The sequence below is a fragment of the Balaenoptera borealis genome (genome assembly GCF_965194805.1).
Source record: "Balaenoptera borealis genome assembly, chromosome: 3".
In the NCBI taxonomy this organism is placed as follows: Eukaryota; Metazoa; Chordata; class Mammalia; order Artiodactyla; family Balaenopteridae; genus Balaenoptera; species Balaenoptera borealis.
This window is the reverse complement of record NC_138866.1, coordinates 47,195,171-47,217,611: the sequence shown is the minus strand read 5'-3', so window position 1 is coordinate 47,217,611 and position 22,441 is coordinate 47,195,171. Positions and strand designations below refer to the sequence as shown.

At 36.2% G+C, this 22,441-nt stretch overlaps 1 protein-coding gene across 2 annotated transcripts; it reads left to right on the top strand.

Annotated features, from left to right (window-relative positions):
• Window positions 1-2,298: 2,298 nt before the first annotated feature.
• PSMC6 (proteasome 26S subunit, ATPase 6) lies at window positions 2,299-21,490 on the top strand. 2 transcript variants are annotated; one of them, XR_014242497.1, is made up of 15 exons: window positions 2,299-2,469; window positions 3,475-3,554; window positions 3,650-3,689; window positions 3,935-3,987; window positions 6,710-6,777; window positions 7,386-7,500; window positions 9,307-9,394; window positions 11,401-11,462; window positions 11,550-11,673; window positions 12,045-12,106; window positions 13,687-13,807; window positions 13,951-14,031; window positions 18,051-18,122; window positions 19,011-19,176; window positions 20,979-21,490. XR_014242497.1 is itself a non-coding variant. In XM_082384859.1 (14 exons), the coding sequence occupies exons 1-14, from the start codon at window positions 2,343-2,345 to the stop codon at window positions 21,095-21,097; spliced, it is 1,212 nt and encodes a 403-aa protein (XP_082240985.1). In that variant the 5' UTR covers window positions 2,305-2,342; the 3' UTR covers window positions 21,098-21,490. The 2 variants fall into 2 exon arrangements, 1 of the variants encoding a protein (XP_082240985.1); XM_082384859.1 differs by lacking the exon at window positions 19,011-19,176 and having other exon boundaries at window positions 2,305-2,469.
• The last annotated feature ends 951 nt before the right edge of the window (window positions 21,491-22,441 follow it).

The window sequence follows — 22,441 nt, the reverse complement described above, 5'->3', positions numbered from 1 at the left end:
AGGTTAGGAGACTATACTTAAAAATGATTTTTTGAAGATCTAAATACATCTCATCACTGTTTGTTATGACATCACTTTTAATGACCCCTCCTTCCAAAACTAAGATATACCCTAGCTTGTCACCTCACTTCTTCTCTATTCTACAATATTTTAAGTTCCTTGAGAACTGATGACATTTCTTAGTCTTTTTGTATCTCTGCTTACCTATCATAGGGTCTAACATATTCACAAATTCATCCAATAGTATATATATATATCCATGTTCTAGGGATACAATAATGAGAAAGAAATAGTCATAGTCCTTGTTTTCCTGGAGCTTAGAGTCTACTGGGGGAAAAGACACATTTAATTGCATTTAAACATTTAAGAACACTTATGAATGTATAATTACAAATTAAGCTACATTTTCTGGGCTTCCCTGGTGGCGCAGTGGTTAAGAATCCGCCTGCCAATACAGGGGACACGGGTTCAAGCCCTGGTCCCGGAAGATCCCACATGCCGCGGAGCAGCTGGGCCCGTGAGCCACAATTACTGAGCCTGCGCGTCTGGAGCCTGTGCTCCGCAACAAGAGAGGCCGCGATACTGAGAGGCCCGCCCACTGCGATGAAGAGTGGCCCCCACTTGCCACAACTGGAGAAAGCCCTCGCACAGAAACGAAGACCCAAACACAGCCATAAATAAAAATAAAAATGCTACATTTTCTGATGGACAGGGATACAGTCTTAGAGGTGCATATAAAAAGGAACAGAACTGTTCTGTTGCAGGCATACTGAAGACAGACAGGAGGGTCAACTGAAGTTGGAATTTTGCCAGATGGGTGAGAGAAGACAAATAAGAGTCAAGGGAGTTTAAAATATTGGTGTGTTATGTTGAAATAACACACTAGTATGTGCTTACAAATATTTATTGAATTGAATCAAACTGAGCTATATATATATATATTTTTTTTTTTCTTTGCCCCATCCTCTCTTCTTTACTTCTTGATGTCAGAGGTGATATACTCTTGGTATAGTTTGACCAGAATAGTTGCAGCTGAGTGGGAGAAGGGACTAACCCTGCTCAATCCACCTTCCTTGTTTATTGTCTAACTGCAATTACCAGTTATATTTAGAAAAAACAATAGAATATTCACACAATATCCATAAGATTTTTTCCTAATAAATTTGAAGGCATCTTTTAATTTCCTAATAATTTTTTTTGTAATTTAATTCACTTAAATTTGCAATTTATATGTATATATAAGATATACCTATTTAAACTCAAACATCCAGGGCCACTGGATAAGATGAGATCAAATGGAGTCTGGGGAATGTGACTGATTCTTTTGGAACAGCAATAAATTCTCCCTAGGAGTAGTGCTGGGAAGAGGTACAGCAATGTGGACCTGTCCCGCAAAAACTGAGGTCATTACTACCCTTAAAATAAATAATTTAAAATAACACTACTGAATGCTTACTATGTGCCAGATGTTGTGTTGATAGCTCACAGGCACACTATGTTAATACTCATGACATCTCTATGAGATAGGTACAAATATTATGCTCATTCTACAGAGATTTTGAGAGATTAATTTGTCCAAAAGCACAGAAAGAAGGCATCTTTATCTTGTGCCCCTTGTCTCTACAACCCGCCCCCTTCCGGGCTCATTGGCCTTCTTTCTGTTCCAAGAAATGAGCCAAGCCCCTTTTCACCTTAAGATCTTTGCATTTGCTGTTTCCTCTGTTTGGAAGGTTTTTCTCCAGTTTGTTGCATGTCTGGCTCCTTATCTCAGATATCTGTCCTAAATTAGTTCTCCTCACCTTACTCTATACCACCATGTTTTATTTTTATTATAGTATAGTATTTATTACACTTTGAAATTACTTTTTTATCTTCCCACCAGATCGAACCCTTAGTACCTCATTCACTGAGTGAATAAATGAATAAATAGCCTACTCCTTCTGTACCTGGAGATCCTGGATAGTATTGGGTTATACCAGTAGGCTATCTGTGTTATACCGATAAGCCATCAGGACTCTTTAGAGAGATATGTATATATTCCCTATTTCATTCTCATCTTGGTTTATTACAAAGTCTTTTGTGGTTCCAGAACAGCAGTGACTTAAAAATACCAAGGCCTCTGAGGGGACAGCGCCCTTGCTCTACCCAGGCTGACCTGCAGGGGATGGTGTATCCGGAGGTCTCCTTCGGTGCACGCCGGCGCCCTAGTGCAGAGAGACGCAGACGTTGGAGAAGTGGAGTGCAGAGGCGGGGCAAACCGGAAGGGGCGGTGTCCTCCGCGAACCCGCCCCTCCAGGGAGGCTCTCCTGTCTCGCCCCGCCCCTTCCCCCGCCCGGGCGGCCATGGCCATTCCCGGCATCCCCTATGAGCGGCGGCTTCTCATCATGGCGGACCCTAGAGATAAGGCGCTTCAGGACTACCGCAAGAAGCTGCTGGAGCACAAGGAGATCGACGGCCGTCTCAAGGAGTGTGAGTGCACCTTTCTTTCCACATAATCTCGTGCCTGGACCCGCTCCTGTCTCTGACAAAGCGGAGGCCTTTGGCCGAGCTCGGCAACCGAGCCCCGAGGAGAGAAGGCCTCAGTCCGGAGACAAGGCGCTTTGTCATCCCCGCCTATAGCTTCGGAAGCCGAGCCTCTTCGGGCGTGGAAATGGCCCGGTCTGGTCCAGGTGACAGAGAGAACATCCCCAGTTCTGAGATGGAATTGGAAGATGACCAGAGGGGAGTGGGGAGGAAGTGGGTCAGGGATGTTTCCAGGTTGAGGTGCAAGGAGTGCAGTGTTGGTGGAGTCCCGGGACCTGGAGGCGGAAAGAGACTTGAGTCAAAGAAGCTCAAGCAAGAGACGAGACGCGGGTAGTTGGCTTGTTAGTGGAATGGAAAGCCGAACGCGGAGTTTTAAGAGAGAAGGGGTCCATCGGTCAATCATAGTCTTCTTCTTTGCTCGTGTTTTGAATTTCTCTGCAAGGCACACAATTTTCCCTTACTCCTGAACCAAAAGAGTACTTATAATTTTTCTTAGTGCACCGTCACTGACAAACCTGAATGGTTTAAATAATGAAGGAAGACCTTAACTGTATAATTCTGTGGCGCTTTATTTAGGTTAGAAAGCCAAAGAGTAACAGTTCATGTGGGTAGGTGAAGTGAGGAAGGGTCTAACTCTTTTATCATTCGGGTTTGTAATCTCAAATCCGGAAGTGTCAGAATGTCGGTATCTGTTACGAATGTAACCTAATATATGCTCAAACAAGTAAGTATTGCCGATCAAGAAAATAAAAACATGGTGCTTTCTCTGTAACATTTCGTTTTTAAACATGTCATCTACAAACGGCATTATTTTTTTTTTGTGGTTTGATATAGTGGATATAAAATACACGTAAAGTGAAATAGACTTAAATAAACTTAAATAAAGTGAGACTTAGTGACTTAAACTCGCTAAGATTATTTAGTTTAAAATGTTCAAATTATATTTTTCAGTAAGGGAACAATTAAAAGAACTTACCAAGCAGTATGAAAAGTCTGAAAATGATCTGAAGGCCCTACAAAGTGTTGGGCAGGTATGTAATGGAGTTTGGGGTGTAGAGGGTGATGGTGATTTGTTTTTTTAGCTCTTGGCAAAAAGTAATGCTTTTTTTTTTCCTTTCTTTCTTAGATTGTGGGTGAAGTACTTAAGCAATTAACTGAAGAAAAATGTAAGTGTATTAGGTTGTTAGTAAAGAAAAAAAGAGCAGACTCCCCTCCCTCCCACCACCAACTTTTGAGATACTTATTATTTTAATGACTGTAATGAAGGTAGATGATATTCTTGCATAGACTAAGTTGTCTTTCAACTCTTGTCTTTTGGAGAACAGAAATAAAACTCAATTTGCCATCAATGTGGGTATATGTATTTTTTACTTTCTATTTTTCAATTTGTTTTTTCATTTTCTTCCTCTAGTCATTGTTAAAGCTACAAATGGACCAAGATATGTTGTGGGTTGTCGTCGACAGGTAACATTTTACATTTCTATAGTGCTTTATAATTGACGAAAGCGCTTTCATATACGGTATTTAATTCTCAAGGTAAGCAGGTCAGGCATTATGCCCATAACTTCCAAAGGTGACTTGTTCAGGTATAGATAATTATTAGCAAAGCCTGAACTCAAACCATGGGTTTGACTCCCGGTAGTCTCTACTTTTCTGCTCTATTGCATTGCCTCAGTCAGCTCTACGCACTGAGAAATCAAAGAATTTTAGAAGTGAAAAAAATCTCAGATTATTTTATTTTAGTGTCTTATTTGAAGAGGACTTAAAAGTATTAGACCTTATAAATTACATTTTATATTTAAACATTCAAAAATATTACTTATAGACTTTACTATAGGCTAAATTGATTTTGTATGAGTTCATTTAAATTAGAATCGGCAAATTGAAATAACTCCAGATTTTATCTTGCAGTCATCAAAAAACGCCGACAAATGGCTTTGCATCATTTAGTAGCCTCTGAAGCCAATTTATTTACTACCCTATTCTTTAGGAAGTGTCTTTAGCGAATTCTTATAAACTCATTGGAAGAGCTTTCTAAACTGAGTATTTGTTATGTCAGGTTCAGGTTTTAAAACATTGATATGACATGGCTATAGAATTGAATTTTTCCTAGGGACTAAATTCAGTCTTAAGATTTTGCCTAGCATATAAGTGGGATGACATTTTCTAAATCAAAATTTCAGATGCCTAATCCGACAGAGGATATTTATGTCCCTTTCAGGGCCCTCTGGATGCCAAAAGTTGGCATTTCTTAGATATTTTGTGGTTGTATGAGGGGCAAGAGAGTATTTGAAAACTGGAAAATATTAGAAAAGCCAGAGTATATATTCCCTATAGATGTAAATGTTGAAATAACTTCATATTCATCTCTATTTAAGCTCTTTTTCAAGTACAGTGGTCCCTCGTTATCCGTGGGGGATATGTTCCAAGACCGCCAGTGGATGCCTGAAACCTGGGCATATACCAAACCTTATATATGCTATGTTTTTTCCTCTACATACATACCTATGATAAAGTTTAATTTAAAAATTATGCACAGAAAGAGATTAACAAAAATAATAATAAAATAGAACAATTATAAAAAAAATATGCTGTTACAAAAGTCATGTGAATGTGGTCTCTCTCAAAATATCTTGTACAAATTTAATGCCTTTTCCATCTTAACTCAGCACTTGTCATGCACTGTTGCTGTAACTTTTGCAGTTTGAGGCGTGACAGCAAAACTAGCACAAGTTTCTTTTTTCTTCTTCACAATTGCATGGATAGAAGATTTGTTCTTACTGTAGATTATAGCAACCTCAGCATATGATTTTTATTTCCTTATTAAGTCGAGAACTTTCCCCGCTTCATTAGGAAGCGGTCTGTGGCTTCTCTTTGCCATATCTGAATGGCCAACATCACTACAATTGTGCTTTGGGGCCATTATTAAGTAAAATAAGGATTATTTGACCACAAGTACTTAAATCAGCAGGACAGTGGATCTGATAACCGAGAGGGCTACTAAGTGATAAACGGGAGGGATATACAGGACAAAGGGATGATTCACGTACGGAGGACATAGCTTTCATCCCGCTACTCAGAACAGCATGAAATTTAAAACTTAGGATTAGTTTATTTCTGGATTTTTTAATTAATATTTTCAGGTAACTCAAAATGTGGATAAGGGGAGGACTACTGTACCTGGCAATTATTCTTAGTTTAATCCATTATATTAAACCTAGTATTTAGCATATCGTCACTTCATTTTAATTGGCTGTAAATCCTAAACTAAGCGCTCTTTGCAAAATCCTGTGAAAAGTGGTCAGTAATTTGTATGATTCTGAAATTGTATTGGCGAGCAGTTTATTATTTCTTTTTGCACTTCTCGAAAAAACTAAAAAATTACAGTTTTTTTCTAAAAATAACTTTATTTTTGACAAGTGACAGCCTGAGTGTGATTTGAATCTATTTGGATAGATTCTCTCCACTTCTATCCAAATAAGTTAAATATGCCAATAAATTGTTTGGTATGATTCAACTTAATATGTACAGTAATATATTTACCATAGTGTCTGGCATGTAGCAAAGGCATGAATGAAGGTTGCTGGGGTTTTTTTGTTTGTTCTTTAGAATTTTAATAAAAAATCTCTAAGGGGAAATAGAGTGCATATCCCCCTTATCTCCTATGATCACATAACACATTCTTCCCAAAACTATAGTTTTTAAAATAAATCTAATGGACATACCTTTAAGATGCTTTCCTTTCCTTCCCCCCCAAATGTTCATTAAGGGATTTCTGTATAAATGTTTTGGTACCAATTGCCAAAGTCACTGTACTACAGTGCCTAAATCAAAATAATGACCAAAACTATATTAAACAGTGAGCCTTTGAAAGTAAAATATTGCAGTCAATTCCTTCTTCAAAAACAAGGTTGTTGCCACCTCAGACTTTGTATATTAGTGATTTCTCATTTCACACTGAGATTGCACAAAAGGACACTCTTTTAAGGAGCAGAAGGAAATAACTTTGGATTACTACTTTTTATAAACCCTTCTCTTGGGCATGGTGTTTATAATCTAATATAATCTAATATTAGTGTTCTCTCTGAAGGGTAAAAATGATTATTTGGCTTCTAACTATGCTCTTGTTAGAGTGTTATTCCCCTTTTCAAGTGTTTGTGTAACACCTTTTGTTTTACATAATTAGCTTGACAAAAGTAAGCTGAAGCCAGGAACAAGAGTTGCTTTGGATATGACTACACTAACTATCATGAGGTAGGTTTCTTGTACTATTTAGTTTACATCTTATTTTCATGGAGGGAAGATTTTATCCAAAATATATGCTTCTTGAGATCCCTGAATATTTTGCCACTTTTCCGCTTTTACTAATTTCAAATTAATTTAAACATGTTTTTTAAAAAAATTAATTAATTTATTTATTTATTTGGCTGTGTTGGGTCTTCATTGCTATGCATGGGCTTTCTCTAGTTGCAGCGAGCGGGGGCTACTCTTCATTGTGGTGCACGAGCTTCTCATTGCGGTGGTTTCTCTTGTGGTGGAGCACAGGCTTTAGGCACATGGGCTTCAGTAGCTGTGGCACGCAGGCTCAGTAGTTGTGGCTTGCGGTCTCCAGAGCTCAGGCTCAGCAGTTGTGGCACATGGGCTTAGTTGCTCCGCGGCATGTGAGATCTTCCCGGACCAGGGCTCGAACCCATGTCCCATGCATTGGCAGGCAGATTCTTAACCACTGCGCCAGTAGGGAAGTCCCAACATGATTTTCTAAGATCACCTACAGGTGCTTGCATAAGCAAGTCATTTATACTCTATTTGTAGGCTGAGAGAAAATACCTTTTAAAAGAAAAATGCACACCTTATCATTACAGGTATTTGCCAAGAGAGGTGGACCCACTGGTTTACAACATGTCTCATGAGGACCCCGGGAATGTTTCTTATTCTGAGATTGGAGGGCTGTCAGAACAGATTCGGGAGTTACGAGAGGTTGGTAGTGTGTGCTTTATTCTCTGAACTTACTAAGAAGTAGTACAGGTTTTAAAATGCCTGAAGGGAGAAAGAGGATGTAAAGTCACTTTGTCCAAATAGTGTTTACTGAATATTACATATATAATATTTTTGCCAAGAGAAGAATAGCACTGAATGTCTAGCTATGAAAATTATGGGTTTTTGTTAAATTTGGAGATAATTTGGTGTTTGAAAAATCCTGCTCTTTTTATGACAAAGAAGGAAAAAAAGCTAAGAATAATTGATGTAATCCAATGCCCATACCATCTGGTATTTTGATTATCTTAGTAGTTTAGTTGGGTCAGAGCACATTTGGATAGTGTGTGTAATGTAGTTTTTCCCATAACCTCATTGATTTCCTGTTGCCCTTAAATAGAGTCAGTTATCTGTGCCTTAAATATTTTATTTTGATAAAGCTGTTTGCTGTCATTTAAGAAAAATATTGGCTTTAGCGTGGCTTAAACTTTTAAGTTATTACATGAAGAATCAAATCAGGGTTGCCTTGCTTCACAGCACAGATAGCTTCTTAACAATTCTCTTTTAAGCAAATTACATTGTTGTATTGATTTCATCTTAATTTAGGATGGAAATACTCAGGAATGAATTTGATTAATTGGAATGGCTTACGTTATCTGATTTAAGCCCTAAACCAGTAGTTTTCAGACTTCAGCACTTTAAATTTTCTGGAACTCTTATTAAAGATACAGATTCCTAGGCCCTCTGCATGGTTTTGATGCAGTGGCTTGGGGGTGGGGCACAGGAATTAGCATTTAAACAAGCATTCCAGGTGATTATGAAACCAAGTTGTTTTTTTTTTTAACCATACTTGAGGAAGCATTGGCCTAAGCATAAATAAAAGCCTATTCTTTTCACATTGTAGTTAATGAAAAGAGGAAGAACAAGTGCTTCATGAAACAGTGAAATCTTTTACAGTGATTTGCTGCATCAGCCATAGGAGCAGAATGAATCTCTCTCACACACACACAGACACACGCACACACACCAAGGACATGCAGTATCCATCTGCAGACAATTGCGAATATTAATTTCTCACAATTTTGGCGTGTCTTAATCATACCTTATGGACAGAGTTATTCAGTAGAGGTTTATCTCTCAAGTAAAGAGTTTAAACTGGGCAGTCAAATCCTCACTTTTGCTGTTCTCCACTTTTCTTTCTTTGAATCAGTTTTAGAACATTGAGAGCAGAATTTATGTTTTTTTTAAGACTACTATGACAAAACGCCAACATAAGAAAATTTTATGTACCATTTCTCTTAGTGGCAGTTATATCTTACCAAAGTTCCCCATTTTATAATTATTTTTGTTGTATTCAGATGCACAGTAGTGTAATCTTTTTGTTTTTTTGCTTAACTGATTTTTTGTAGTGTTAATTTTTTCGTTGAGGCATAATTTACATTCAGTAAAATTCACGTTTTTAAGTGTACAGTTCAGATGTGTTTGACAGATTATATGCCCGTGCAACCATCACTCTAGGCAAGTGTGTGGTTATTTTAACAAGTGTGTTAAATAATAAATAGTTCAAATTACCACATGCTTTTTAATTAATTAATTTTAAAAATATTTTAAGATTTTTAGATTTAAGAGATATCTTACATCTACCTGAAGAAAAACCTCTAATATAAGTGGTTTTACATAGCACTGAATTCTAGATCTATTATGAATTATGATGTATGTACGTAACTCTGCTGACAGTTTACTTAAAATATTTGAAAGTACATCAGAATCTTTACTAACTTTTTAAGAAACATGCAACTTCTTTTCTAGGTAATAGAATTACCTCTTACAAACCCAGAATTATTCCAACGTGTAGGAATAATACCTCCAAAAGGCTGTTTGTTATATGGACCACCAGGTTGGTATTAAATCATGTCTGCCCCACTGAGCGAATGAATGAATGAAGGAGTAAAAAAATGAGATGGAGATATTTAATGTGACAATTCCAGCCTTCATTCTGTTCAGAGTAAGGAAGGGATTGGGGATGTGTGTCTATTTTCTTAGTCTTGCTTAGTCCTCTTGTGCTTCATAGGATATATATATCTAAACATGCCATGTGATTCTAAGCAATGGTCTTGTGTGGTTCACAGACCTCTGGGTGTCCCAGAGACACTTTCAGGGATTCTGCAAGGTCAAAACTTACTCTTATAATACTAAGATGTCAACACAGTGAAAAAGAAAAAGGGAACTCACATCTGTGCTGATGGTGCAAAGCAATGAGGGTAAAGCTACTCATGCCATAGCGTGAATCAATTAAGTCAGTGGCACAAAATGGTATAGTAGTCATTGTCTTCGGGGCCACTCACATTTGCAGTATTTTTTAAAAAAAGATGTCAGTTTCACTTTAAAGTGTCCTTGGGCTTCCCTGGTGGCGCAGTGGTTGAGAGTCTGCCTGCCAGTGCAAGGGACACGGGTTCGAGCCCTGGTCTGGGAAGATCCCACATGCCGCGGAGCAACTAGGCCCGTGAGCCACAATTACTGAGCCTGCGCGTCTGGAGCCTGTGCTCCGCAACAAGAGAGGCCGCGATAATGAGAGGCCCGCGCATCGCGATGAAGAGTGGACCCAACTTGCCACAACTAGAGAAAGCCCTCACACAGCAACGAAGACCCAACACAGCCATAAATAAATAAAAAAAAAAATTAAACTTTAAAAAAATAAATAAATAAATAAATAAATTAAATAAAATAAAGTGTCCTTGCTAAAGGATTAAAAATATTAACTTTTGATCCTTCAATAATGTCTTGTATTCTGTGATGAAATGGAAAATACATATAAAGTACTTCTGTTGCATACTGAATAAGATAGATATCTCCAGGAAAAGCATTTGTGCGATTATTTGAGTTGCCTGCTGAATTAGCTGCTTTTCACAGAATGCCATTTTTACTTGAAAGGATAATTTACGGTCAGTTATCAGACTGGTTATTGGTTACCTGGCACACTTTTTTTTTTTTTTTTTTTTATGTTTGGCTGTGTTGGGTCTTCATTGCTGTCTGCGGGCGTTCTCTAGTTGCAGCGAGCAGGGGCTACACTTCGTTGCACTGTGCGGGCTTCTCATTGCGGTGGCTTCTCTTGTTGCAGAGCACGAGCTCTAGAGCGCAGGCTCAGTAGTTGTGGCACACGGGTTTAGTTGCTCCATGGCATGTGGGATCTTCCCGGACTAGGGATCAAACCCATGTCCCCTGCATTGGCAGGCGGATTCTTAAGCACTGTGCCACCAGGGAAGTCCCTGTACACATTTTTTTAAAAAAATGAATGAAGTTAGCCAATCATGTTAAACAACTGACACCATCTGTAGCCAGTGATAAAATTTGAGCTTTCAAGCGAAAATTGAGTTTTTGAAAACTTTACGTCCGGTACTATGAGCTTGACAACTTTCCAGTGTTTGTGAATACAAGACAGGATGAGATCGGAGATGGTATTAACAAATGTGATTTTTTAATATTATATAATGGAAAATGCCAGTATTTGGAAGATTTTCATAACCCACTGAATCAGTAGTTTCCAAATAAATACTTGATATTACAATATCATACGTAGGCAAAGGTCCACTCTGTTCAGTATAGCCCAATGTATTTGAATGTACAAGTTTCCATCATGGTCTATTTGTAAGTTGGGTTTGATATATTTCTAAAGTTATGTATTCAGTTTGCTTAAAATAAAATTAGAAGGGATATTTTGAATAAAATTTTAAATTTTAACATTGAGAGTGGAAGTGCTTTGGGATTTTAAATGATTTTAAATGCTTTTATTTAAGACTTAGCTTCCATTTTGCAAAATTTACTATTCAAAGGATTACATTCTTAAAAGCTTTTGAAAATTTGTTTTACTTTCCATTAAATTAGGACTTTGTTTGTCATTCCTAGGTACAGGAAAAACACTCTTGGCACGAGCTGTTGCTAGCCAGTTGGATTGCAATTTCTTAAAGGTAAAGGGAAGATTCTTTTTGTAGCTGTTGAAAATAAATTTTATTTGAATTGTCCTATGTTTACCATAATGTTTTTCCTTTAATCAGGTTGTATCTAGTTCTATTGTAGACAAGTACATTGGTGAAAGTGCTCGTTTGATCCGAGAAATGTTTAATTATGCCAGGGACCATCAGCCATGCATCATTTTTATGGATGAAATAGATGCTATAGGTAAGAATAACACTTCTTAAAATTTATTTTAAACTTTTCTTGAAACTGTTAGGAATATTTTTTAACTCTAAAAGAACTTTTTCCCTCCCTTTTCACCTCTAATTGCAACTTGTGTGAAGTAGCAAAATGAATTGAATGTTACTTTAAAAAAATTCTTAAGAAAGTTTAACCATTCTTAATAAATAACCTTTAACATTGAGAAAATGATAAACATTATACCAAAATCAATTCTAATTTTGTCAGTGTAATTCTTGTTAATTAATTTTCATCTTAATGTTTTAAACCCCAGACACTATCATTTTCATATTTTCTTAAATGATGCTTAAAGAGGAAAGGAGTAATGCATATGAGTTTCCACATCATTATTTTAGGTGGTCGTCGGTTTTCTGAGGGTACTTCAGCTGATAGAGAGATTCAGAGAACTTTAATGGAGGTAATATTTGGTAAAGCCTGTTTATAAAGAAATCAATGTTTATAAAGTGAAGAAGTGAACATTGGATATTTGAAGGTCAAAATATGGACAATGGTTTAAATGAAGAATGCACTTAAGTATGAAATTTGAAAGTACAGTATTGACAGGAATGAACACTTTTCTTTACCACAATCTCTAGTAAGAAAATGAGTACTAGAAAATAATAGGGATATCTACAAAATTTCATTTGATTTACAGCTGTACCGTTCTACATTTTTTGAGCAGACTGGCCATTTAAATAATTAAATTATATATTGTACTTACATTGTGAATGTGATTTTGTGTTAGTTTTATTCAGCTATTTATTTATTTATTTTATGAGTGACAAATATATTAAAACTAGTGGCAATAAATGAGTTGTAATTATGTATGAGGCTGCTCTAAAAATTACTAATACTTTCCTCTCTTTATTGCTGAGAATGAAAGGAAGCTAAAATAGTTTTGATTATTGAAGATGGATGATGGGATATTGAAATGTATATTAAAGTCTTTTCCCACTCCAAATTCTGTGAAAGTGATGGCAAGATTCCAAACACATTTTCCAACTCCTATAAATAGATAGGTAGCATAGGTAATGCATTGTCAACTTCTGTCTCAGTAAGGGTATTTGAAAATTGTTTTTTATAAATTATATTGTCTGCTCAGAAAAGACAGTATTTTAAAATTTGTTGTAGAGTCTATTAGAAGCCTTAAATTGAGGTATTTTTTTAAAAACACAGATACTAGTTTTATTCATGTAGCTGATATGTTGTTAGCTAACACTTAGGGTATGTTAGACATATTGGCATGAAGAAATAGACATATTGTCAGGCTAGCTTTGTTTTAAAGAGTTTGTTGAATGCAGTTAGATTTTTCAACATTTATTCAAGAAAACTTTAGGACTTGAAGGAAATATGTTAGGTATCTCAGTATTTCTGTGTATAGTAGAATTATTTGAAAAGATATTTAATGGATTTATTATCAGGTTTGTAGAAAATCATTGTTTCCAGTTATCCTGATGTAAATTTTATGTGTGGCATACCATAAGCTCTTGAAACATTATTTTAAAAGTAATTGTAACAAAAAAATTCGAACATTGGAAATCAGATCCACATAACTTAGTTTCATAATTCTTGACTGGATGGATGCCTTCAGATTTATTAAAACTATCTGATAGATTATTCAACTATGTACCTTTTTATAGCTGTCTTGGAGACTTCCCTGGCAGTTGAGTGGTTAAGACTCCGTGCTTCCCCTGCAGGGGACACGGGTTCAATCCCTGGTCGTGGAACTAAGATCCTGCATGCTGCAAGGTGCAGCCAAAAAAAAAAGCATTAAGTAATCTATCTTGGAACTTTTAGGATGGAAAATATATCCCTTTATGTAAGAGAGAGAAAAAAATATGATTCCATCAAATGATCATTCTGCACATCACATATGTATCTGTAAGCAATATATTTCATGGTCTTAGGCATATAAAAGGTGTGTGCTATGTGTTTTTTTAATGGTTGGGATGTTTTATAAAATGTGCCTTTGATTTATATTCACAAATATATTCTTAGCTACTGAATCAAATGGATGGATTTGATACTCTACATAGAGTTAAAATGATCATGGCTACAAACAGACCAGATACACTGGATCCTGCTTTGCTTCGTCCAGGCAGATTAGATAGAAAAATACGTGAGTTAAGCTTTTTTGCCTGCTGTCCATTTCCCTTTGTCTATGTCCATTTCTCTTCCCATACCTCCTCCTCACCCCCTACTTTATTTAAAAAACAAAAAACCTGACTGCAAAAGAATTTCTTATAATTTTCTTATTTTCAGATATTGATTTACCAAACGAACAAGCAAGGTTAGATATATTGAAAATCCATGCGGGTCCCATTACAAAGCATGGTGAAATAGGTAAGTAAATAACCTATTTTATATATATTTACATTTGGTAAATGAAGTAAAATGCTATTGGATATCACTGATAGTCTACCAAATCTAGTTTTAAATTCAGGAAACATGGTGGTCTTGAATTTAGCTTATAGTTATTGAGCATGTGCTGTATGCTAAGAATTGTTCTAAGTGCTGAGGATATAGCAATGAACAAAACAGATAAATTCCTGCCTTTATATAACTTACATTCTTGTCAGGAAAGACAGGTGAAGAAAGTAAAATATTCACTTGACCCTTGAGCAAAATGGGTTTGAACTGCGTGGGCCTACTTATACGTGGATTTTTTTGTTTAACTAGTAAATGCTACAGTACTACCTGATTGGGGTTGGTTGAATCCACAGATGCAGAACCGTGAACATGGAGGGCCGCTATGAGTTACGCACAGATTTTTGACTGTGCAGAGGGTTGGCGCCCCTAACCCCCATGTTGTTCAGGAGTCAACTTTATGGTATATTAGATGATGCTAAGTCCTATTGAGAAAAATAAAGCAAGGAAAGGAGAATAGGTAATGCCAGGAGCAGGCATGAATGTATACATTTTTGAACAGAGGTGGGGAGGAGGAAGCGCAGGGAAGGTCTTACCAAGGTGATTTTTAAGCAGTGACCTAAAAGGTGAAGGAGCTAAATATGGATATTTGGGGGAAAATCATGCAGAGGGAACAGCAAGTAAGAAGGCCTTGAAGTAGGTGTGTGCATGGAACATTCCAGGAGCAGCATAGAGGTCAGGGTCTCTGTGGCAGAGTTATTGGGACGGTAGCAAGTGAAATAAATCATAGAAGTAATGGGGGTCAGATTGTGTAGAGCCTTAGTGAGGCCATTGTGTAGGAACTTTGGCTTTTGTTTTTAGTGAAATGGATACCATTGGAGAATTGTGAGCAGAGGAATGATATGACCTTACTTTTTATTATTTTTAACTTTGTATTACAGAAAATTAGAAATATGTAAAAGTAGAGATGAGTATAATCTTATCAGGAATTCATCCCCCAGCTTCAGTAATTAACTCTTGGCCAATCTTGCTTCATCTGTAATCTCTCCCACTTCTTACCTTCCCTCTGGATTTTTAAAAAGCAAATTCCAGTCATTATCATTTCATCTGTAAATATTTCAAAATTCACTTACGTTAAATAAGATCATTCTGGCTGCAGCTAGAGGGACAAGGATAGAGACAAGAGGATCTATTAGGAGGTTATTTCAGTAATGCAGGCAAAAGATGATGGTGGCTTGGCCCAAGGTGGTAGCAAAATCTTTTAAAATAATGAGATTCTGGACATATTTTGAAAATAGAGGTGACAGGGCTTGCTAATGAATCGGATGTAGGGTGTGAACTAAAGAGAAGAACCAGGGAAGACTTAGGTGTTTTACTCATGCAACTGAACAAATGGAATTGCCGTCAATTAAAGCAAGGGAAGACTGGAAAAATGAGGTTTTAAAGGGAGAATGAGGAATTTGATTCTGGCGATATTTAATTTAAGATGCCAATTAGATAGCCAAGTAAAGATGTTGATTAGTAATTCTGTGTTCATCAATAGTTCATTGGGGTGGTCTGTGCTAGAGTTATAAATATGGCTAATATCAGCATAAAAATGGTTCCAAGGAAGAGAATGTTGATAGAGAAGGGATTCAAAAACTGAGCTAATTCCAGCATTAAGAAGTTGAGTGGAAAAAAAAAAAAAAGTTGAGAGGAAGAACCATCAAAGGAGACTGAGAAAGGTTAGTCACAGAGATAGGAGTTAACCAGGGCCTGGTGGTGTCCTGGAGAATAAATGAAGAAATATTATAGGGAGGGACTAATTTCCTGTCAAATGCTGACAATGGGTCTGATAAGAAGAGTTCTGAGATTGGATTTACTATGTGAAGATCATTAGTGACCTTATCAAAAGAAATTTCTTTGGAGTGGTAGGAGTGAGAGCCTTGTTCAGATGGATATCAGAGAGGTGGGGACAAGAGGCATTGAGTTTAGACACCTCTTTCAAGGAGTTCTCTAGTGAAGGGGAGAAGAGAAGAAATGGAGCTGCAGCAGAAATGGAGATTAGGACTTCGAGTTTTCTTTAAGATGCATGAACTTACAACACTTTTTTTTATGCTCATGGGAATGATCTAGGAGAGAGATACAAGTTGATAATGTGCTTTTTTTTGAAGAGAGGTTGGCTTTGTCTATGAGCATAGACTTCTCAGGAGAATAGGAGGAGAGGCAGCATATATAGATGCTGATGATAACAGGTTCTTAAATATGGCAGGTACTTAGAGAATTTTTCTTCTGAATACCTTTATTCTCTCAGTGAAATAGAAAGCAAGTTAAGAGTGAAAATGGGAAAGTACTGTTAGAGATTTGAGGACAGAGGAGAAATTACAAAATAGTTATCTATAGAAGTGAGGGACCGGGCTAATGAAAAGGCCAGCAAGCCATGTATTCTGTTGTGGGCTAAATTCTGTATGCCTTCTGTTTTTGTAAATAAAGTTTTGTTGTAGCACAACCACTCCCGTTCATTTACATATTGTCTTTGACTACTTTCCCACTACAGTGGCAGAAATGAGTAGTTTTGACAGAGACCATATGACCTACAAAGTCTAAAATATTTACTGTCTTGCCCATTACAGAAAGTTTGCTGACCCCTGGACTAGAGGCATCTAGTGTAATTGCCAAGCAACTTTAAAAACTTTTTAAAAGTTAGTGGTTGGGCTTCCCTGGTGGTGCAGTGGTTGAGAATCTGCCAGCCAATGCAGGGGACACGGGCTCAAGCCCTGGTCTGGGAGGATCCCACATGCCGCGGAGCAACTAGGCCCGTGAGCCACAATTACTGAGCCTGCGCGTCTGGAGCCTGTGCCCCGCAACAAGAGAGGCCGCGGCAGTGAGAGGCCCGCGCACCGCGATGAAGAGTGGCCCCCGCTTGCCACAACTAGAGAAAGCCCTCGCATAGAAACGAAGACCCAACACAGCCAAAAAATAAAATAAATAAATAAATAAAAGTGCTTTGCCACGTGGAGACCAAGTACCCTACCTTAAAAGACAAGCCTTTAAAAAAAAAAAAAAAAAAAGTTAGTGGTCCAAAATAATTACAAATAGTTGACCATTGCCTTTCTCATTACGCATGTGAAAGTTTTGAGTTGGAAAGACTGAGCTGAATTTACCAGCTTCTTCCAATACTGAGCTCTTGCTAGGTGCCAGATGCTGTGCTAACCTTAGGAATTTCTGCTCTCCAGAAGCTTACATGAACTTGAACCTGAATGAAGACTAATTAATGAATTATCTGTGTGATTTCAAATAGAGATTGACATACTCCAGATTGCCTGACAAGGGTGTCTTATCACAGTTTTTCACATTGTAGTAGCCTATGTGTCTCTTCTCTCGCTGTTCTACATCAAGTCCATAACTGCTACCTTAAACCAGCAGCAGCTCTTTGTTTCGTCTGTCACGTGGATAGAAAGGTCACTTAACTATTACTGTTATCATAGATCTGATACCTCAACACTTGGAGCTTTCACAGAAACCAGAAAAGCTAGCCAATGTTTAGCATTTAAAAATTCTGTATGATAAAATGATGTCTGAAGACTATTTTTGGTATATTTTATATTTGCCTTATGTGATTAAATTCCATTGTGGTTACAGTTGGTTTTGAATATTCTAGATTTATTCAAATTAGATACTTGGTTACAGTTTTAATAAGAGTCATAGCTTGACAGATATCTAAAGTTCACATGCGCTTAACAGTTTCTCTGTGTAGAAACAGGTTAAGGTGCTTTCAGATCTTGATATTTCTTGGTTTTAGAGTTTTAGAAGTATGTTTATTTCTGCTTGGTGCTGGTTTACTTAACAGAAGTATTAATTTTAGTTGTCACTATTGTGGAATGTTAACAGAGATGATGCCTAGCTGACTAAATTCAAAGCAAGCCCTTAAGTTAAATTTTCTGTATGGGAATAAATCAAAAAAAGGTCTCCTATTATTATTTTTTTAACTGATTTCCAGTATTTTTCCTAAACAGATTATGAAGCAATTGTGAAGCTTTCAGACGGCTTTAATGGAGCAGACCTGAGAAATGTTTGTACTGAAGCAGGTAAGGGTTTAAAGTACAGTTTTTACTATTGATTTTGATTTGTTTAATTTGCTAAAAATGTGTTTGGGTTTGACCAAAAGCAGAGCCTGAGCTTTGCAAGGATTTGAGTGCTTGTTATTTTCTGGGAAATTGATTCCAGGAAGTAGGAGAGAATAGGGCAAGTGAGATGGGAAGAGGGAAAGCTGTTATAAGGGTGCATCATTGAAGTAACTGTTGTAGGCAAGAGGGGTTTGGTTCTGATGAGACCTCAGAGAAACATACAGAATTCTTTCCAGGATTATCTGGCTGAAATATGGGAGACTAGAGCATTGATTTACCAGCTGTCATCCTCCATTCCTCCGTGGGATGAGATTTGCCCTTGGGGATGTTAACTCCTTTGCACTTATGGATGCCTTAGGGTAGAATGTGGAAAGACATGCATAGTGATAGCATGCTGTCCCCCTGGAGTAAGTCTGAGACTGTACAGAGCTATCTGCCACACCTGTGGCTGAAATCCGACTGGGCCAGCACTGGGGGTGTCTGCTACAAAATGGATGACATGCCTTCTGATACTAGCCTGTCAGTAGTTACCTTTGAAAGATTGATTTATGAATTTTGTGTTCATTCAACTTGTGGAAATGTAGTAGTTTTTCAGTATAATTTTCTCTGTGGATTGTGTGATTTTATTTTTATTTCCGGTACCAAGTGGCTTTAAAACCATACATACAGTCATTTAGTTTTTGTCCTCCACACAGAATCTTAAAATTAAAAAAAAATCTACAGTAGATTTTATAGTTATTGACTTTCATAGGTTGCATATGAACAGTTTTTAAGTATTACAATATGTGATTTCCTCTTGTTTTCATATCACCTTTAGCCTTATTTTAACATTTCTTGTAAATTCAACAGACAGTGTTTAAAGAGGCTGCTCAGACATGGCTTCTCCATAGGAGTATCTTCATGGGTATACTGTGACTCAGTAACTGGATCACAGATCTGCAGGTCCAGAAACTCTCAGTACAAATCACATAAATCATGATCACAAAGACTTATTAGTAAACAAAAATATTAAGAGGTAAGCAGTCAGTAGCCTGAACTACTAGGGGTAACTTATGACATTCTCCTTTCAAAATCTACACTAGACCAAATAATTATTAGAAGATTGCTTTGGTGAAAATGGAATCCAAACAAAAGCAGTATCGAAATCTTAAAGGCTGATTCCATTAAATTATATTCTCTCTTTTTCCACATATTTTTTAAAAGTTTATTTTTAGCTATTTCCAATAAAGAACTATAACTTCTGTATGGATTAAAATTTAAGTTTTTTAAACTTCTCATCTGGGGACATACTGAAATTCTTGAGTTTTCTTTTTATTAGTCTTCAAGCCTTTTTTGTTAACATATCTTTCTGTGAGTTAAAATATACTTGATTCAATTATAGTTGTCTTTTTCCATTCAAATCCTGAGATTGTCATCCTTTTTGGATTAGAATGTATCTCAGATTCACTCATTCACTAAATAATGATTTGGAAACAGTAATATGCACAAGGTTTGGAAAAATAACTTGCCTAATTTAGTTACAGCCTTCTAAACAGGTTTTAAAACTTCACTATTACAAAAACCAGTCATTTCCATTCACCTCATTTCTGAGGACAGCATAGAATGACTATTGCCAAGATTCCTTATGTAGAAATCTTGAAAGGGAAGACAGGAAGTAACCCTTGCAATTTTCTATTGCAACCCACTCATTTTATGTTAGTGAAAATTCAGTATAAGCAGATCCTCAATGAAAATAGTAGTAGGATTCATTTAATTAGTAGATAGTGATAACTTACCAGCTTTAAACTTATCATGAAATGAGGATTGTCTCAAAATTTGGGACCCATGTCTATGACACAACTAATGTTTTAAAAAAAACCAGAAACAAACCTTTTACCTCCTTGTCAAGTAGGATTTGACAAGTAACTTGTCAAAAACTTGAAAGCAAAAACTGAATGGTGATATTTGAATATGAAAGTCATATAAAATACCAATTTGTACATAAAAAAGGTAAATTTTCTCACATGAATAATGACACTGATTTTTGTTGACTTTCTTTAATTCTTATTCTCTATGCTTTTGATTATTAACAAGGAAAAGCTATCAAAATTACTGAGGTGTTTTGTGTTTTCCCGAACCATACATGTGCCCCCTGCTTCCAGGGGATTGCTGCCTGTAGACTTGGGAAACTTCTGCCTAAAATGTGTATGTGTTATTGATAGTTGGGTTTTGTTTTGTTCTGTTTTGTTTTTTCAAGATGACATTGGATACAGGGACTGTGTGAGGTGGAATTTAAGTATACAGATAATTGTCTCACTGTTTTCTAGCTTTTGGTTTGGAAAATAGCGCTCACTATAGTTACGGAAATTAATTGAACAATAATAGTGGTTTTTAGGAAATTAGAACTGTTGGCTGAGAAGTAATACATCTAAGCTCCTTCACATTTATTCCATAGAATAATATTACATTATTTAGTTTTCTTTAAAGTTTTTTTGAGATATAATTGACATATTAGTTTCATGTATACAACATAATGATTCAGTATTTGTATATATTATGAAATGATCACCATAATGAGTCTAGTTAACATTCCATCATCGCACATAGAAATGTATTTTTTTCTTGTGGTCTACTCAGCATCTTTCAAATACACAATGCAGTATTAATAAGTATAGTCACCATGCTGTACATTACATCCCCAGGGCTTATTTATTTTTTAAGTGGGAGTTTGTACCTTTTGACCACCTTCACCCATTTCAACTACCCTCTCCCTTAGTTTTCTTATAATAAATAATTCACATATTAAATATAGCAGTCATGTTGTTTTATTCTCCACAGGTATGTTTGCAATTCGTGCTGATCATGATTTTGTAGTACAGGAAGACTTCATGAAAGCAGTCAGAAAAGTGGCTGATTCTAAGAAGCTAGAGTCTAAATTGGACTACAAACCTGTGTAATTTACTGTAAGATTTTTGATGGCTGCATGACAGATACTGGCTTAATGTAAAAATAAAGTTAAGGAAAATAATGTATGTATTGGCAAAAATGATCTCATTAACAGAGTATGAATAAAAATGTGTATGAATAACATTGTAAAAATTAGTAATTCAGTAATTCTACTTTTAAGAAGTATGGAAGAAATTTGTATGTTTGGTAATGTTGCATTTATTGCAGCAGAAGTTATAAAAGAAGAGTATGTTGAAGCTTTTCGTATTTGCTGTGTATTTTGTAAAACCTTGAAAATGGTTTGAGACAGTAGTACCAGATAGCATTTCTTATGACTTATTTTATATCATTTGTTTTCCTCATCCTAAAAAGTTTAATAAAATCTGTTTGATTCAGTTCTCCTACATATAGTCTTGTCTTTTATGAGACTACATTTACTATGGTCTAAACTATTTAATAACCAAGATGAAGTTAGGTTTAGATCGTAGACTTTCGAATTTTATTTTAAAACAGTACCTATACTCAGTGTTCATGAGAGCATCTTGTTATATGTAACATAGATGTGTGTCTATATATATTCCTCCTTCCAGAAAGCCTTTATTTATTCTCCACCTACTATGATTAAGCTGTGTGATAGTTAATTGAAATAGTACATGCACATCCATAACCATTTTTTAGATTATGATTAAAAGTAACATTTGCTATTTAAATGTGACTTGGTTTTCTTGATTTATGTGAGATGATAGTTCCCTTTTGAGGAGGTTTGTACACTCTTCTCAGAAAGATTCACACATACATACACATAATTTTGCATATATTAAAACTTAGGAGATTTATTATTTCCCAGGCTCACCCATGGACACTAGGTATCTATGGATACCAGGCTAAGGGTCTGATGTAGGGGATGCTGATGTCAGAAATGTTCAAAACAAAAGTTCCGTTACCTATACACGATTCTTTCTCATATTATGTGGTAATTAAAGCTTTAACAAATTACAATAGGAAATCATCATTGGGCATCAATTAAGATTATGTTATTATTAAAGGTGCTGTTAAAAAAAAGAAACTGTCTTCAGTTTCATAAACACTGAAGAATGAATGATATATGACTCAGGTAATAATATAATCATTCTTCAAATTAAAAACTTGGTAGCAGAGTAATGTGTGCCTTTTTATAACTAAAAGGGAGAGAACAGTTTACATAGTGGTAGAGAAAATGGAGCCCTCAAACTAGTCATCTAATTAATACTCAAATTATTGAACAGTTCTATTTCTATATATGTTTAGTAGTGTATTTCATAAATATGACTATAAAAAGTAATAGTATGTCAGGTCTAGGTCAGATATCCATGTGG

Bases quoted from the DNA above. Each gene is read 5' to 3' on its own strand.
- PSMC6 (XM_082384859.1), top strand. From the start codon at position 2,343: ATGGCCATTCCCGGCATCCCCTATGAGCGGCGGCTTCTCATCATGGCG. The intron at 6,778-7,385 runs GTAGGTTTCTTG...TTATCATTACAG, and splicing joins ACTACACTAACTATCATGAG to GTATTTGCCAAGAGAGGTGG. The intron at 12,107-13,686 runs GTAATATTTGGT...ATATATTCTTAG, and splicing joins TTCAGAGAACTTTAATGGAG to CTACTGAATCAAATGGATGG.